This window comes from Scyliorhinus canicula, chromosome 6 (genome assembly GCF_902713615.1).
Source record: "Scyliorhinus canicula chromosome 6, sScyCan1.1, whole genome shotgun sequence".
NCBI lineage: Eukaryota > Metazoa > Chordata > Chondrichthyes > Carcharhiniformes > Scyliorhinidae > Scyliorhinus > Scyliorhinus canicula.
Genome location: NC_052151.1, coordinates 169424761 through 169442638, shown reverse-complemented (window position 1 = coordinate 169442638; position 17878 = coordinate 169424761). Strand labels below are relative to the sequence as shown.

Genomic DNA, 17878 nt, shown 5'->3' with positions numbered 1-17878 from the left:
ACTATAAATAATCAATATTATCTGATCTATATTTGACACATCAAAGTCATGCTCAAATAGAGCATGATTCAGAGTTAAGGATTGAACTATGACTGACTACCTTGCAGCTCTCCACTGAAAGCAAGGGAATAATGAATGTATCCAGCAGAATCATAAAATCTCTACAGTACAGAAGGAAGCCATTCAGCCCATTGTATCTGCACCGACCCGCTGAGAGAGCACCCTCCCTAGACCACTCCCCGGCTCTATCTTCGTAACCACACCTAGCCCACACATCTCTGGACGCTAAGGGGAAATGTAGCATGGCCAATCCACCTAACCCACACATCTTTGTGGGAGCAAACCAGAGCACCCGGAGGAAACACACGCAGACACAGGGAGAATGTGCAAACTCCACACAGACAGTTGCCCAAGGTCAAAATCGAACCCGGGTCCCTGGAGCTGTGAGGCTGTAATGCTAACCACTGTGCCACCATGCCGCCTCATTAAATTTACTTTTCCATTCCAATGAAACTGAAGAAATCAAAGCAATTGCATTAGAAAAAGAAGGCTCAAACATGCCTGTGTGCATTGCGGACATTATATTCAGCTAGTTTAACAGGTTCAAATATTAGACAATTTCATTTGGCCAGCAAAATTGTTTCCATTGATATGGTTATTTTGTCTATCAAATCAGTGGCAACATTCTGATGCAATGATTTAAATTTACAGAGCACAAAAGGCTCGACAGCATCAGTATCTGAAAAACTTAGCTTGGTGCATATGACAATGATTTGCAAAGTCATTTTCCCACTTGTGGCAAAAGATAGAATGAAAGTCTTTTCTTGGATGACCGTGAACTGAAATTGACTTGGTTGACCCGAGCTCAATTGTAGTGGATTTGAGACCACAGCACAAAATCAACCTTGCTTTAGCACTATTTAATGTGAACTCACAACACACAATTCCCTTCAAATGTACCAAATTCAGCAGCAGGTTGAGACGTCACTCGCAGAATCTCATCAGCTTGGCAAATTAAAAACATCACAATGATAACTAGTTCACTTTTCAAGCTAGAACATTGAGGGTATGTGTGTATGTGTCTTATTCACAATTTGTTAAATCTCACGAGGAGCTAAACTTGATCCTGAGTATAACTTCCTATATCCGTTCTCTCACCATGAGCTTCCGTCTGCAGAAAAATACCAATTACACTTGTAACAGCTGAAATCAATATTAAACCGAGAGGACATTAAGCCGAGAGTTTCTTTGTAATAGGCGATGGGGCTGGATCTCCACCCTTGTGATCCTGAACCATTTTCCTGCTTCAAAATAAATTACAGCCGATTGGGCTCCCTCAAGTAAATTTACTTTGTGCAGGCATTCTACCACTGTAAATGATACATTCACCTGAGGGAGGAGCTGATGTGTTGGGTGCTGTGGATCCGTGGAACACATACAGGCCACCAACACTTAAAATAGTGCAACACTATTTTATTAAACTATAAACTGTTGAACATACTCTTACTGTGGGTTAACACGATGTTAGATTAACTAAAGACCTGTGCCTATCCTAACCAGTCTAATCACTCAGCACATGGTGAGGATCTGTGCTGTAGGTTGTAAGCTCTGTACTTCTGAAAGGCTGCATCCCGAATGAGTGGGAAAACTGATACCCTCTGTCTTTATAGTGAGTGTGCTCTAACTGGTGATTGGCTGCAGTGTTATGCATGTTGATTGGTCATCATTATGTCGATCAGTGTGTGTGTCTGCACCATGATATACTGGTGTATATTATGACAGGAGCAGTTCTCCGAAAGCTAGTGTTTGAAACAAACCTATTGGACTTTAACCTGGTGTTGTAAGACCTCTTACTGTGCTCAGCCCAGTCCAATGCTAACATCTCCACATCACTGCAAATGATGGTGGAGGGGAAAGGGAGAACAAAATGCCTTATTTTGGGCCTTGTTTTGGCATTGCGCCTATCTGCCACTTTTCCTGGACGGGGGAAAACGACGCCGGGAAAATGTCGCTGGAGAACCCGGCAGCCAGCGTCAGGGCGGCGGGGTGGGATTTGCGCCGCCCCCTGGGGATTCTCCGATCCGGTGTGGGGGAAGGGGGGGTCGGTAAATCTCACCCATCAATCTCAGATTTGAAGATCCATCCTGAAGAGTTTTGTTTTTAAAGAGAGGAAGCTTCAGATTTCCACCAGCCTTTGTGTGAAAAAGAACTTCCTGATATCACCTCTGATTGAGCTTACTCCAATATTAATGATATGTCCTCTTGTTATGCATTCCCCCACCAGAGCAAATAGTTTCTACATCTCTACTCTCACTTCTTTAACCAGAGTTTTGTACAATTGTAAAGCAATTTCCACCTTTTTGTTACCCAGCCTCCTTCAGGTAACTACTGACATTCCTTTAGCCTTTACAACATCCTTAGGAATGTCCTTAGGATGAGAAAGGGTGGCATGGTAGCACGGTGGTTAGCACTGTTGCTTCACAGCGCCAGGGTCTCAGGTTCGATTCCCGGCTTGGGTCACTGTGTAGCGTCTGCACGCTCTCCTCTGGGTGCTCTGGTTTCCTCCCACAAGTCCTGAAAGACGTGCTTATTAGGTGAACCAGACATTCTGAATTCTCCCTCAGTGTGGAGTGTGGTGACCAATGGATTTTCACAGTAACTTGATTGCAGTGTTAATCTCAGCCTACTTGTGACACTAATAAAGATTATCATAAAGACATTTTATAAAAACAAGTTATTCTTTCCCCTGACGTCAGATCATGCAAAATACATCCTGAAAACTGTGTTGTTCCACGTTCAGATATTTATTTTGTTTTAAAGAAGTTATGAATGTCTATGCGGCAAGCCCAGATTTTGGGAAGGAAACAAATTGCCACCTACTTGAGAACTGAATCGAGAAGCCCGACTTGCTGATGAAGAAATCAGTGTCAAACTGGAGTGTTATGGAATTGAATGTGCTGTAGATGTCATCAGGTAGTGAGGAGCCGCTCCACTCCTTCAGCAGCATATCACTTTCTGTTGGCCCGTCCCACACTTTCAGGATGTCATGCGATGCCTCAGTGTCAAAGACAATAAAATGAAGGCTGCAAAAAAAATGTATAAAGAATCTGAAGAATCTCTCATTAATTATTCTAATAAGTTGAGTTCTCGAGTTTTACATCTCATTATCCAAAAATATATTTACAAAGCTGCTATGAAACATAAATCAAGAATTTTTACTTTTTCATCCTGTTCACCTGCTCATTTTTTTGTTGTTGCAATTTTAAAGCTGTGGGAAAGTCTATCCATTTTATTGTAAAGAGTCACCTCTCTGAAGGAGCGATATTTTTCACACAAAACAAAACAGCAACAATCGGGATCTGAGCTGTTCTTTTGCCTTTATTTAAACAACATGCTTACAGTAACAGCAACAACAAAGCAACAACGGTTAATTGATCAATGCGGCTTGTGAAAGGATGAACAACATTTGTTTGCCTTGTATGAGAGTTTAATTGTCTGACTGGGTGAAAGCTCACATTCTGTGACACTTCTTTACCATCAGTAGCTTCTTTCAAAGTAACTCATATTGCTCGACTGCATCTCTTCACATAAATCTGTTTTTTTTAAATGACACTCTCTGCCAATTGTTTTAGTTTTGTCCCCAGTACAATTATCTTAATTTCTTGGCTTCCCAATGAGGATTTTAATACCTGACAACCTTGAAACAAACGGAGGAATGCAAGGTAAATCAAGCCACACAAGGGGTGACTTGCACTTTATACTTGTGCCTATATGTCCCAGGGGGATGAATAAAATCTTTGATAGAGTTGAGGCTTCTGTTCTCAAGAAAACGAGGGGTATCGGACCTGATTCTATTACTAAAATATGTGACTGTCTGCCTAACAGCATGTTGAATAGTTCCAGGAAAATACCTTCATCAAACGTCATGTTTTCAGTGGCACTGCATGAAGGAAAACATGTCAGGTTGCTCACCAAAATGCTATCAACCATAGTTGCAGACACTGTTGCACTCCCCTGGTGATGATCTGAGCAACTCTTCATTGGATCCAGGCCATCAAAAAAGTTAGATGCACAACCGTGCCACCTGCTTCTATCAAGCAGTTCTGTCACTTGTAACTAACAAAGCTGACTACAGAATTGGACAGTGCAACCTCCAAGCTGCCTCTACTTCTGTGCAAGTGATCCGAATTACTTGGATGGCGCCATGGTTAGAAAAAAGGACCTGCTAAAATCCCCTCATAGACCACTGCCACCACTTTAGTGGTCATTAATAATGCGGTCAGGTACTGAGCTTCACAATGACTTGGCTGAATCTCAAGTTACCTTCCCTTTCATTTTTACCCGTTATTTCTTACTTGTCTCCTCTTTAGTTTTTGAGAAGTCTGCTTATCACAATGCTTTTTAAGACAGCATAAAAATTGTTGAGTTTTTGTCTCTGTTTTGTTACTTCGCCTTAATTGTTCCTTATCTTTAAATTTCACGATGGTCTTCTACTTCCTCTTAGATCCATCACGCTAATCATGGTTAAACTGCATCACAATTATAAAATCTAGGTTTGAGTAACTCTCAATAGAAAATGCTCTATTTCAAGATAATCGTCTAACCCTCTTAAATGATTAACACCAACATTTCCATTTCAAAAGAAAATCAACTTTCCAGCTTTGAAAATTCAAAGGATTGCAAAATTCTACAGTGTCCATGTATTAAGTCAACCACATTCATATGAACATATATAAATTATTTTAACATAATTTAATTTAAAGGCTGCAATAATTATAAAGGCTGCAATAATTATACTTTTAAACTTAATCTATTTTTCCCATATTTTCTTGATTGACTCAGAAATATCAATCAACAGGAAGAAGGTGCAGCTGAAGATGTGGGGGGGCAGGGGGGGGGGGGCGGGCGCACGTTATACTTTCTATCAACAGGTACATAGGTTTGATTCACTGCAATTGAAACACTGACATAGATTTTCTATGATGGTAGTGCCCCTTGTAGGCTATGATCTTGGCAGCCACAACATCTAATCTGGAACTTGAAAAATGATAATGTATGGGAGTTTCGAAGAATAAGAAGAGATTCAATTGAAACCTTTAAGATCCTGAGGGTTTTTGACAGGGTGGATGTGGAGAGGATGTTTCCTCTTGTCAGAGAATTTAGAACTAGGGGGTTCACTGTTTAAAAAGAAGGGGTCGCTCATTTAAGACAGAGATGAGGAAATGTTCTTTCTCAGACAATTGAGTGTCTTTGGAACTCTCTAGAAGCAGAGTCCTTGAATATTTTTAAGGCAGAACTACATAGATTCCTCATAAACAAGTAGTTGAAAGGCTATCGGGGATATGCAGCAATGTGGAGCTGAAATTGCAATCAGATCAGCCATGATCATTTTGAATGGCAAGGCTGGCTCAAGGGGCCAAGTGGCCTCCTCCTGCTCCTAATTCGTAGTTCACATAAAAACTGGATTATAATGCAATTCCAAGAAATATAAGGCCAACATGATGGATTGAAGCTACAACAAAGGTGATGCAAACTTGACCGCTGTGTTTCTCACTTGGTCCTGGCCCTGACAATCATCCAGGGACAAGTTTAATACCATTTTTGAAACAGACTTGTGGAAATATTCCTGGTGGCAGTTAGGTACCTATTTTAGCAGGGAGTGGAGGAATAACATAATTGCTGCAGCCCTCAACTACACCCGCAGCAATGGATTGTGACTGATTGCCACTGGTGCAGCTGAAGGAAAGTCCAAACATTTTAAAATCACAGTCATTTGCTGGAGGGTGATTAACATTTAAAATTTACAGCAAGCTCTCCTTCTTTCGCAATACTCGATGCCAGAAATGTACCGTTATAAATGTCAGGTCGAACAGTCTTGGGTTCAGCATTGCTGGTCAGTCCTGGAAATAGACTTAATTTTTCTATCTGTTCAGGAGTTTACCCTTACTGCCCCATTGGACAGTTGGGTCCTTTGGTGATCTGAACTATTGTGCCTCACACTTACTCTTTAAATTTATTAACAGATCAATGGTGGAAGACAATGTTAGGGAGCTAACAATTTCTCCTGCTCTCCCCATTGTGGCTGGCTAAAGGGGCCGAGTGGCCTCCTCTATCACTGACTCTCTCTTTTTCTAATATGTAGCCACTGACTAATTCTGGTGTAACATGCTGATTCACTTCCAGCTCCTCACTCAAGTGGGCACCATTTTGCAACTCCGCAATGGAGGCTTTGCAATCATTATTATCGGATATTAATCATAAAAGATTATCTGCTCCCTACTTTAGGGATGTTGAGACGTCTTTGCAATTTTCATCTTAAAGTTGCTAGCAGAACAACTGCTGCATTCAATTGTCTCAGCCTCAATATATAATAAGCATGGACTCAGCATTTCAACACAGACAGCAAGGGAGAATGAGAACATAAGTCCCCTGCTAGCCCTGAAAACCTACTTTTGATTTCAAGGGCATATAAATTGCAAAAGGTGTAACAAAAGCAGGTCTTAAAGTGAGTTTGGTCAAATAACTTCTTTCAAATAAAATGATACTTTCTTTCTTGGGCTACAAATTGAGAAATCTCCTGAATGTTCAATTTAGTATTTTTGTGATGTTACTGAATTGAAGAGAGCTAAATATTGGAAGGCTTCACAGACTTTCCATTCTGAGAGCTTAAAACGCTGTGTAAGAGTGTAGGGGATCAGGTGACATAATTTATTAATACACTATCCTTTCACTTCTAGCCTCCGAGTATGATTCCAGGCCATACTGAGATGATTAAACATTCCTCATTGTTCTGGAGGTAAAGGATCTTGGTTAAAATAAAGCTCACAAGGGGGAACCTGGGCCTACTTCATGTCCTTTTGCACCGGGAGACAAGGAAAATAGGCATGCAGTGGATGCATTATTTGAACTTACCTGCATGCAAAATGGAATTGCCTAAAGAATAATTTCCGAGGAATTTACAGATATAGTAAGGTGGCAGTGATCAAACTGCACAATTTCCGACATGAAAGCCTCCAAATATCTATAATTTAGATAGTGCTGCCAGTGGTCATCAGTGTCACTCTCAATTTTTAATGCTTCTGACATTTGTTTTGGTTAATGCTGAGGCCATTTGCAGTGTAAGCTACCTCACATTACACAGGTACTACAGATGCATCAAAGAGAGCTGATTTTTTAAAACAACTTCCTAATAATTGCTACTGAGCAGCATTAACACCAGGGTGCAGCACAATTCCATCTTCCGGCCACCCAAAAATACAAGAGCAGGCTATTGCACCCACCTGGGTCCCCTGCTCAATAATGATTGACCTATTTGAACACACTCCTCAATGTCCTGCTGATGATGTTGGATGACAAGAAAAAAAGTGTATTAAATTTGTGCTACCTGCCCATAGTAGCTTTATCTGAAGGTGAAGGTCCTTTGGATGATGAAGGCTCGTCTTCATCCCCAACTAATGACACCCAAAGTGCTTGTTCAGTCAAAGCGAGGACCTTCAGCTTACAACTAACATATTGGGCACAATTCTCCAAACCGGAGACTAAGTGTTCGCGCCCTCGTGAACACTGTCGCATTTCACGACGGCTCAAAACAGGCGCAGGGACAAACGATTCTGGCTCCCATAGGGGGCCAACACGGCGCTGGAGCCGTTCATGCTGCTCCAGCCTTACGTCCTGGCATGGACTGGAGGCGGCGCCAACCCGCGCATGCGCAGTGGCGAAGCGCCAACCTCTGCATACGCAGTAGACTCATGGAACACTCCGGCCCCGACGATACATTGTGTGGGGGTTTTGGGGCCGGAAGCGGAACAAAGTAGGCCCGTGTGGGGGGGGGGGGGGGGAGAGGCCGGCCCGCCGATCGGTGAGCCCTGATCATGGGCCAGACCCCATCGGAGGCCCCCCCTCCCCCCCGCATGAAGGAGCGCTTTTTCCTGCCCTACAGGCCGCCCCTCGACCTTTCGCACAGAGTTCCCGCCGGCAGCGACCAGGGGTGAACGGCGCCGGTGGGACTCTGCTGTTTCCACGTGGCCAGAGCAGGGCAGGAGCTGCAATCGTGTGCTTAATGAGTAACCGGCAGGGAAAAAGGAGAGCAGGACACTCAGCTCCACTAATGGCTTCCCCTCCCAGCTCTATTGGTGTTCCTGGACAGGGGCTCAGCCCCTGCAAAGTGAAGAAGAGCCGCTGGTTCCATCCCAGGGTAGCACTGTTGCTTCACAGCATCAGGAACCCGGATTTGATTCCAGCTTGGGCCACTGCCTGTGCGGTGTCTGTATGTTCTCCCCGTGTCTGTGTGGGTTTTTTCTGGGTGCTCCGGTTTCATCCCACAAGTCCCGAAAAACATGCTTGGGCGCTGAATTGAACATTCTGAATTCTCCCTGAGCGTACCCGAACAGGCGCCGGAATGCGGCATCTAGGGGATTTTCACAGTAACTTAATTTCAGTGTTAATGTAAACCTACTTGTGACACTAATAAAGATTATTAGTAGGTGCAGCCTCAGACTGTGAAATAATCGGAGCCTTGGGTTGTTGAGTCACTGCCCCAGGCTGGTTTGGGGGCTGATACAGATTTGGAAAGGAGAGAGTGAGAGAAAGCCGGTGTGAAAGGAGAGAGAGTGAAAGATAGACAGAATGGTAAGGGAGAGAGAGAGAGAGAGACAGACAGAGACAGACAGAGACAGACAGACAGATAATAGGAAAGGAGAGAGAGGGAGAGACAGAGAGAGAATGGGAAAGAAAAGCAAGCAAAAGATTGAGCTGAATTTCAGAAGTGCTGTGATTGAGACACAGAAGCTGTACTACTACTGTCATTAAGGAAAAGCAAACTTAGCCATTGCATTAAAGCAGTGGATGAGTTAAATGGTTTTGCGTCTTCTCTTTAAATATAAAATAAATTAAATTGCCTATTGTGTATGTGTGACCCACAACTGATTTTTTAATGTGAGAGTGGCCCTTGGTCAGAAAGAAGTTCCCCTTCCCTGCCCTAACCAGTCCCAAATTCGAGTTCACCTGAGAATTTTGTAAATGTGACTGTAGGAAGCTTACTGAGAATGTTGTATTTTATAACACCTTCACCTCAGCTAAAGCATCAGCTTATCGAAGGAACTGCAGGCGTGCCACAAATGAGACTGCGCAAATCATAAATTGTAATGTTCTTGTATTACCTTCATCAGCATCAATGTGTGTATGTGTGAGAGAGGGGGACACGGTCAAGTGAGTGAGGCATCACATTTTATATTCTGGGGCAAATATGTGATAATAAATAATAATCTGCATATACTTTATTAGCGTCACGAGGAGGCTTACATTAACACAGCAATGAAGTTACTGTGAAAAGCCCCTAGTCACCACACTCTGGCGACTGTTTGGGTACACAGAGGGAGAATTCAGAATGCCCAATTCACCTAACAGCACGTCTTTCGGGACTAGTGGGAGGAAACTGGAGAACCCGGAGGAAACCCAGACAGACACGGGTAGAACATGCAGACTCCACACAGACCCAAGCCGGGAATCGAACTGGGTCACTAGCGCTGCATAGTAACAGTGCAACCATGCTGCCCATAACCTACCTCCCTTCTTTTAAACTCCTTCTTTTAAAATGCCCAAAAAAGCTTGCTGCAAATCAAAATCCTGTAACTGGGACAATCACTCTTGACGGTAAGAAAATCCTTATAGAATCATATTCATCCTGGGCAGTAAAAAGGAAAATACAAATTTTCTCTGTGACAATGGTACAACACTGTTCAGTGACCCTGGCCGCAATTCTCCGCTCCGGCGACAGAGTGCGGGCGCCGGCAGGAAAGCGGGTGTGTTTTACCTCGCTGCCGGCGCCCGTTCGGAGACGACATTCTCCGGCCGACAAGGGGGCTAGTAGGGGCGTGGTGGGAAGCACGAGGGCATGGCCGCGGAGATCCGGCGCCGCGTGTGTCCGTGCATGCGCAGTTGGGCCAGTGCTAACTAGTGCATGCGCACTGGCCGTCACCCCCGCACCTGCCACGACGCCAAATGGCGCAGGGATCCAGGAGCTCGCGTGGAAGGAAAGAGGCCCGCAGCCAGAGAGGCCGGCCCACCAATCTGTGGGCCCCGATCACGGGCCAGTACACGATGGAGGGCCTCTCCAGGGTTGAACCCCGCCTCCTCCACCCCCCCCCCCACACCCCCCTCCCCCCCACCACCCACAGCCGCCCCCGTTCCCTTCAATCCCGAGGTCCCGCCGGCCCAGAGCATGTTAGAACAGCGCTGGCGGGACTCAGATTATTTTGAACGACCGCTCGGCCCATTCTGGCCGGAGAATCGCGTGCCGCTGGAGAATCGCCGCTACAGCCTTTTGTGGTGATTCTCCGTGCAGCCCGGCACCATTTGTGTGCGGCCATTTTTACAGGGGTGGGAGAATCGCGTCCCAGTGTTGGGGCAGCGTGGCCCGATTCGCGCGGCGCCACGGCAATTCTCGCAATCGGCGGGGGGGGGGGGGGGGGTCAGAGAATCCCGCCCCCTATCTATTTGCAGATATCTTTTGACCAACCTCCCACCAAGGGCACAAGTTAATGGAAACAAAAGGGAGTCCCATGTCGGACACGTTTAGCGGGTTGCTTCCCGAAGCTGGCAGTACGGAGAATGACCCGCCCTATTATACGGGACTCTGCTTCATATATGGACCTCGGCAAGGAATGCCCCACCAAGGCCACAATTATACTTATTTCCTGCACTAACGAGCTCAGCTTGTCAGTGCAGGAAGACATCAGGGCATCATGTTTTTAAAAATAAATATTTTTATGAGCTTTTTCAAAATTTTTTACCGTAATTAACGTGACACATATTTCACTAACATTTAGCAATCCTTCCCTCAAGCCGAAAATGATTAATCAACTAACCAATTAACCCCCATTTAACTGCTGATAAGGCTAATTCCTTAAAGTGAAATGTGGATAGACGCCAACACTTGTGAAACCCCTCCTCATTCTCTCATGAGCTAAATTTATCCATTCAGTCTCCCAACCATATTGAGGCACAGGGTGGAGAAACTGGCCTCCACCCCAATAGGATCCGCCTCCTCATCACAAGCGAGGTGAAGGCTAAGGGGCGGACTTCTCCGCAGGGGCCGAATTTGTGAAGGCCGTCGTGAACTCGCCCGAGGTTCACGATGGCCTCGGAGCCTGCTCCCCGCACCTAATTCACCCCTACCCGGGGGACTAGGAGTGGGCCTCCGTCTTTCTCGGCAGCGACCTCGTCACGCCGAGAATGTGAAATCATGAAGTCGTGAACCTCATGGAGTCGTGAAGTCATGACTTCATCGCGCAGACGGCACGAACACGCGCATGCGCGGTGGCCGTCTTTCTCCTCAGCTGCCCGGCAAGACGTGGCGGCTTGATCTTGCCGGGCGGCGGAGGGGAAAGAGTGCGTCCGTTTTGGATGCTGACCCGACGATCGGTGGGCACCGATCACGGGCCTGTCCCCTCCCGAGCACAGTCGTGGTGCTCCCGTCGCTATCGGGCCCCTAGATGCCCCAAACGGGCATCTGGCACCCGTTTCACGAATGCAGCGACCAGGTGTGGTTGTCGCCGTCGTGAAACAGTCGGCCGCTCGGCCCATCCGGCTCGGAGAATCGCCGTTCGTCGTGAAAAACGGCGAGAGGCGATTTTTCCGAGCCGGGGGGGGGGGGGGGGGGGGGGGGGGATCGCGGGGGGAGCCAGCGGGGCATAAAAAATGTCAGGGGGCCCTTTCGTGATTCTCCCAGGCTGCGTTGGGAGCAGAGAATCCCGCCCAATACATATGTCCCTATCCCATTTGGATCAAAGCCGACATCCCGAATATGGCTCCCAGGTGAATGGGTTCTCGGTCGAACGGTAACATTGCCAATATGGTGCTAAAGGCGGCATTCAAGAATTTCCTCAGTTTTAGGCACAACCAAAACATATGTACATGATTGGCCGGCCCCCTCCCACATCTTTCACGAATGTCCTCAACCCCTTCGAACAGGCGACTCATTCCCGACCTCGTCAAATGTTTTCTGTGAACTACCTTCAATTGTATTTGTGCCAATCTCACGCACGGATTGATGCATTTACCCTCTGTAAAACTTTGCACTACAGCCCTTCCTCCAACATCTCCCACAATTCCTCCTCCCATTTGCCATCATCTTATTCAGGAATTCTGATCCTGGTTCCATAATTTTTCCATAAATAGCTGAGGTAACTCCTCCCTTCTATCGCCAACATCATCAACACCTCTTCCAGCAAAGAAGAAGGGGCTAACAATGGGAACATAGGGATCCCCCAATGCCCCAACTCACAATTAGGGGATCATCGAACACCCGCACCCCACCTCATAAGGGCAGGGCAGCCGAGGCCCGATCCCCAGCATGGGCAAGATACCACCTGGGTGCCAGGTTGGCAGTGCATTGGTGCATAGGCGGCATAGAGGATGCCAGGGTACCACCCTGTGCAGAGCCTGGCCACCCAACAGCCCCCAATCACCTGCAAGATCCTTCCCCCCACCAAGTGCTGGTACACCAGATCCACATCTGCGGAAACCAGTGCTAAACAGCACCCGCTTGGGGTCTCCAAGGCAAGTCCGTTCGATTCCTGGCGCTGGGTAGATCCAGTGGAGACATGTGCAAGTGAGACTAACTACTCACTGAATATATGCAAGTTTGGATCCCCAAATTGTGACATTTCGCGAGATCTCGTCAAATCTCATGAGCCGTGACGAGGTTGGTCAATCTCGCAAGATTTACTGGTCTCATCTTGTCCCTAGTTGGGAGTAAGGAGGTCAATAGATCACGTCCTATGTCTCTGGTCTCTGCGACGCATTGTTATGTGATAGAGGCCAACAAAAACAAAGAGTAAGCAGGTTATCCTTCATTTAACATCAAAAAAGATTATTTGGCCATTGTCACATTGCTGTCTGTGAGAGCTAAATGCACAAATACATTCTGGTCTTGCCTGTACTGCAACTGTTACCTTGGGCTGGATTCTCCGGTTCCCCAGCCGCGTGTCTCTTGGCAGCGTGCCGTTAGGTAGCGGTGCGATTCTATCTACCTGCCACTTCTCAATGGGGTTTACTATTGAAACCACCCCACACCGCAGGGAAACCTGCAGGTGGGGGATGCACTGCCAGTGGCAAGGAGAATCCCAAAGGCCAGAGAACTCTGGCCCTTATTTCAAAAGTACTTCATTGGCTGTAATAAGCTTTGGGACATCCTGATGCCTTGAAAGGCGCTCATATCAATCAATCTAAGTCTTTAACTTTTCTCTTCTTAGTCTACATCATTGTTACAACTGCTTAACTGCCTACGTATTGCATGCCCTCCTACCCAACCGTGCCTTTCAGTCTGTGTGCAAATAATGCCTCACTTCAAGAGCAATGAGAAACCAACATATTGATATTTATTTAACCAACACGTCGATATTTAAATTTGTAACATTAACACTTCATAATGTAATGTTTTCACAATATACAGGGGAAATATGTAATCATTTTATGATCTGGAGATTTGCTGCTCCCACATCGAGCACATTGAACCCAATACAGAAGGAGGAAGGCATACCTGACTGTTTTTCCTGGATCAGCTGCTATAATCCAAGTACAGTGGACATTGTGATCATATGGTGCTGGATAGCCAGGGGAGAGAATCCTTCCAGCGGTCGCACTTTTAAAGTGGCCTCCACACTCAGCTGAAAAATTAACACAGATAAAAATAAACCAGTAATTCTTTGCTGTGAGAGGCAACTAAAAATTTACTTTGCAAATAGAGGCCGACAATTAGCGTATGAAGCAAAACCAACATATATTTATATAGCACCTTTAATGTAACAAAACAGCTGAGGGAGCGTCCCAGGGACAAAATTAGACACCAAGCCACATGAGGTAATGTTAGGTCAGATGGCCAAAGCTTTGGTCAAAGCGATAGGTTTTAGAAAGTCCTGCTCCGCACCATTTGCCCAGCAGCAGTTTGTATATTCAGTTGGCACGAGTGTCCCTGTTTTTCCTTTGTTTCAATAAATTTTAATGCAGCTAGTGTGACACAACAAAGGGATTTCTCATTGCAGGTGAGTTCAGCTGCAAATATTTTTTTCTGAATACTTAGTGAGAGATTCAGGGCAGCCACTTAAGTGAATATATGGATGGTCAGTATGCATGTCATTGTCGGTGGGAGTGGCCACAAAATCACTCGCAAGGTCTCACTGCAAGTCACACTGACACCAAGGTGGCAAAGAAGTTCCGTCCCTGAATTGCTGACTTTTAATATTAGGAAAATTAAGGCGGGGTCCATTTAATCTCAACAATAAAATAGTTCCCCAGGTAAAAAGGCATCATTGAAAGAAAAATTAGCTTTTGCGCTTTCTCGTGTCAATTGTACAGTTGTGCACTCACCCAAAGCCAGAAATCAGGACGCCTGGAATGCATTCTCCAATGGGATGGAGAATCGCGGGTCGGGGGAAAAATTAGGATCGTTACCCTCCGACCGCCTGCTGGCGGCATGAACAAGGTCCACAATGTGCGTCAGCGAGGGGATGTAAATAAATGCAAATAGATCTTAATGATCCATTTGCATCTTTTGAGCAGACACACCACCCTGTGCTCCAGCCTCATCATTCTCCTGCACACACAGGCACACCCCACAGGGTGTGATTTTGTGGCCACTCCCACCGACAATGACATGCATATTGACCATCCATATATTCACTTAAGTGGCTGCCTTGAATCTCACGCTAAGTATTCAGAAAAAAATATTTGCAGCTGAACTCACCTGCAATGAGAAATCCCTTTGTTGTGTCACATTAGCTGTATTAAAATTTATTGAAACAGGAAAAACAGGGACACACAGATTGTTTAATTGAACACAGCCCAGGAATTGAAACCGAGTATTCCTGACTGTGCAGATTATATACAGAGGCTCGCTGAGCTCGCATTGTTTTCATTAGAATTATGAAGATTAAGGGGAGCAAATGCTGAGAAATGCAGATAATGATTTTTTTTGTGATAAATTTAGAGTGTCCAATTCATTTTTTCTGATTAAGGGGCTATTTAGCGTAGCCAATGCACCCACCCTGTACATCTTTGGGTTGTGGGGGCCAAACCCACGCAAACATGGGGAGAATGTGTAAACTCCACACGTACTGTGACCCAGAGCTGGGATCGAACCTGGAACCTCAACGGCAAGGGAAATGCAGATAATGATGCTGCAAGACTGTTGAACAGCGGGAAAAATGGATAAAATAATGCTTCAAAGCAATTATTAACACGATGTTTACCTTTTTAAAATAAAGGAAACTGTCCCTGTATTAAATGGGTATGGGTCATGGGTAGGTAGAGAATATAATACATAGATGGGGGTTGTGTTTATCATCTCCTGCCAGCGTATTTCAAGGTGGGGAACTCATAAAATAAAACAGTTGGCCTTTCCACTACCATTCTGTTTCCCATATTATGTTAGCAACCTGGCTGCCCTTGGGCTTATTGAGGCCTTTAAATAGCCTATTCTGGCAATTTAAGGACCGCATTCCAGCTTCGCTGCTATTTTACATGTGGCCCGGGAAGTTAAAGGCAAGACAGGAAGCACACCAGCTTTCACTGCATAAGCTGCTCTAAGCCTGGAATGTTGCTGCTTTGTTTGAGGCACTGGAAGTCACACTGCCTCCTCACCCCCAAGATTGTACCAGCCTTTAACTCTTCCCCATGGCCTCTCAAACTCAGCCCCCCAAGCCCCTCACCCCGGCCTGGTAGGGGTCTCCCAGCCAGGCTTGTTCAAATTCCAAGGCTTACCTTCAAGTCCAGACCCCATCACATCTTCTTCCTTGGGGACCATTGCTTGATCCTGGCACCGTGATGACAAGAGAGCTGCCAGAAATCTGACTGGAAACCTGGGCAACTGGATGAGCTAGTGAACAACGTTTCAGTTGGGCGCATGGGAAATATGACAAACCATAAAATCCAGCCCATAATATCTGCACCTGAAATTTCTAGGCTCAGATTTTTCATTGATTTTACCTATACATGACGGCAAAGGGTTGTCCCATACTCTGCGATCTCCACTCAGGCAGGTCAATGTACTGCTTTCATGTAATGTGTATCCTGGGTTGCAACTGTACAAGATAACAGTGTCAGCGAAGTGCCCTCCATCTCGCAACTTGTAGCCGTAATTAGGAATTCCTGGATCCTCGCACTTCATCAGATCAAAGCCTGAGAACAAGTAATTTGTACGTTCAACTACTTTCTATTGCACAGTACAGTCATGGAAACAACAATAGAAAAAATCTCAACACAATAAAATCAGACCCACTTGCAACTATACAACCTCTTCTCCTATACCTGCAATGCTCGCCTCTGTCTGATAAGATTTTTAGTTGCAATGCCTTATGACCCGTGACGTTTGTTTATCGTTATCAGCAGAAGTAAGCCTCTACATCATTTACTATTTGATAGCACTATTTCATTGTTCACATTTTACAAGTGGCACAGCATCATTCATGTTTAGAATGCATTACTTGCTACTTAATTCACAGATAATTGAAATACTGAACACGTTGATGAGTATACTGCTTAGAATCATTGAGCGTGTCAAGGAGCACAGTAACCATGGAGAGCATTTAATACATATGTATGTGCCTATACATCAAGGAGCACAGTAACCATGGGGAGAATTCAATACATATGTATATGCCTACACAAGGCATGTTATTTCTGCACAACACACAATAAATTCTTGAAATCTGTACCTTTGCAATACAAGGCACATGGGCGTTAACCTTCACATCAAACATCAACAGGCAAGCAAAAACTGGCTCGACTGTGTCACCTGTCTGTTATGCACTTTGTTAGATTTTCAAAAGAAAAAGATCAGATGAGAAACATAATGCACAATGAAGCCAACACTATTGGTTTTCCAGCCCAGATAATGTTGAAAGTGCCCCAACCCCCATTGAACTTGTCATCATAAAGAATGGGCTCTGAAGCGGGAATATTCACTATGAACGCAAGAGACCTTTGGGAGGTTGTCCAATACTCGTTCCAACTTAACACACCACGATAAGCTCAAGGTGACTTTGGACAGACGAGGATTTTTCAAAGCGATCCATACTAGCTTTGGCTTAACACTTCGGCAATCTCAAGAAGACTGAAGAAAGTGGAAAAATCTGTCATCCAGCTATGGAGATCAACTTCATCCAGCCCGTTGTTCAATCTAGGATCAACTGTTCTCAGGAAACTGCCACCATCAGTCATGGAGCTAAGCAACCTCCTGTTTTCCACATCCGTTTGTAAACCATTCTCACCTGTCACAAATTGTAAATCTTTTCTGCCCATTAGGCACATGCCTAAATTGTGGTTTCTTAATAAACTGTTTTAAAGTCAACTTCCAACCCCTTTATGGGATCTGTGGCTCCTGGAGAAAAAATTGACTAGTATCCAACAACAGGAAAAGTTATGGCCAGGAATTTCCTTAGAAAATCTCCTGTTGAGTTGTTGAAATGCTGAAAACATCGTGTAAATCCTATTTACAAGCACAGATGGGAGTTTTGCCCTGTACATGACAGGAAGTAGGAGCACCTGAGGGGCAACCACTGTGGCCAGATTTTCCACCCCAAATGTTGGAAGGGAACAAAAGAAGGACAGCAAAGCAAATGGAGCCAGCAGCCTGCATGCCAGTCAAAGGTGTTTCTGCGGTTGACAACCATTAGGAACTCTGAGGCAGACCAGCTCCAAACTGGCGGAAACAAGTGTAGCAGTATAGCAACAGTTTTATCTGATGGAAAACATGTGCAGGTTTGGATAAAAACAACCACTGAGCAGCAATTCATTTTACTACTGTAGCCACCTGGGTTGGCCACTTCCTCACACAAAATGGAAGAATGCAAAGGTTACAGGGACAAATGGACATTGGCAA

At 45.3% G+C, this 17878-nt stretch overlaps 1 protein-coding gene across 1 annotated transcript in view; it reads right to left on the bottom strand.

Moving 5' to 3' along the window:
• Nucleotides 1-17878, bottom strand: part of LOC119967641 (CUB and sushi domain-containing protein 1-like) — a 2889858-nt gene that overhangs the window by 582125 nt on the left and 2289855 nt on the right. The window contains exons 24-26 of the mRNA XM_038800434.1: nt 15985-16176; nt 13541-13667; nt 2881-3083 (exon numbers count right to left, since the gene is read on the bottom strand). Of these exons, the coding sequence (XP_038656362.1) occupies nt 2881-3083; nt 13541-13667; nt 15985-16176 (522 nt within the window). The remainder of the gene's footprint in view (nt 1-2880; nt 3084-13540; nt 13668-15984; nt 16177-17878) is intronic.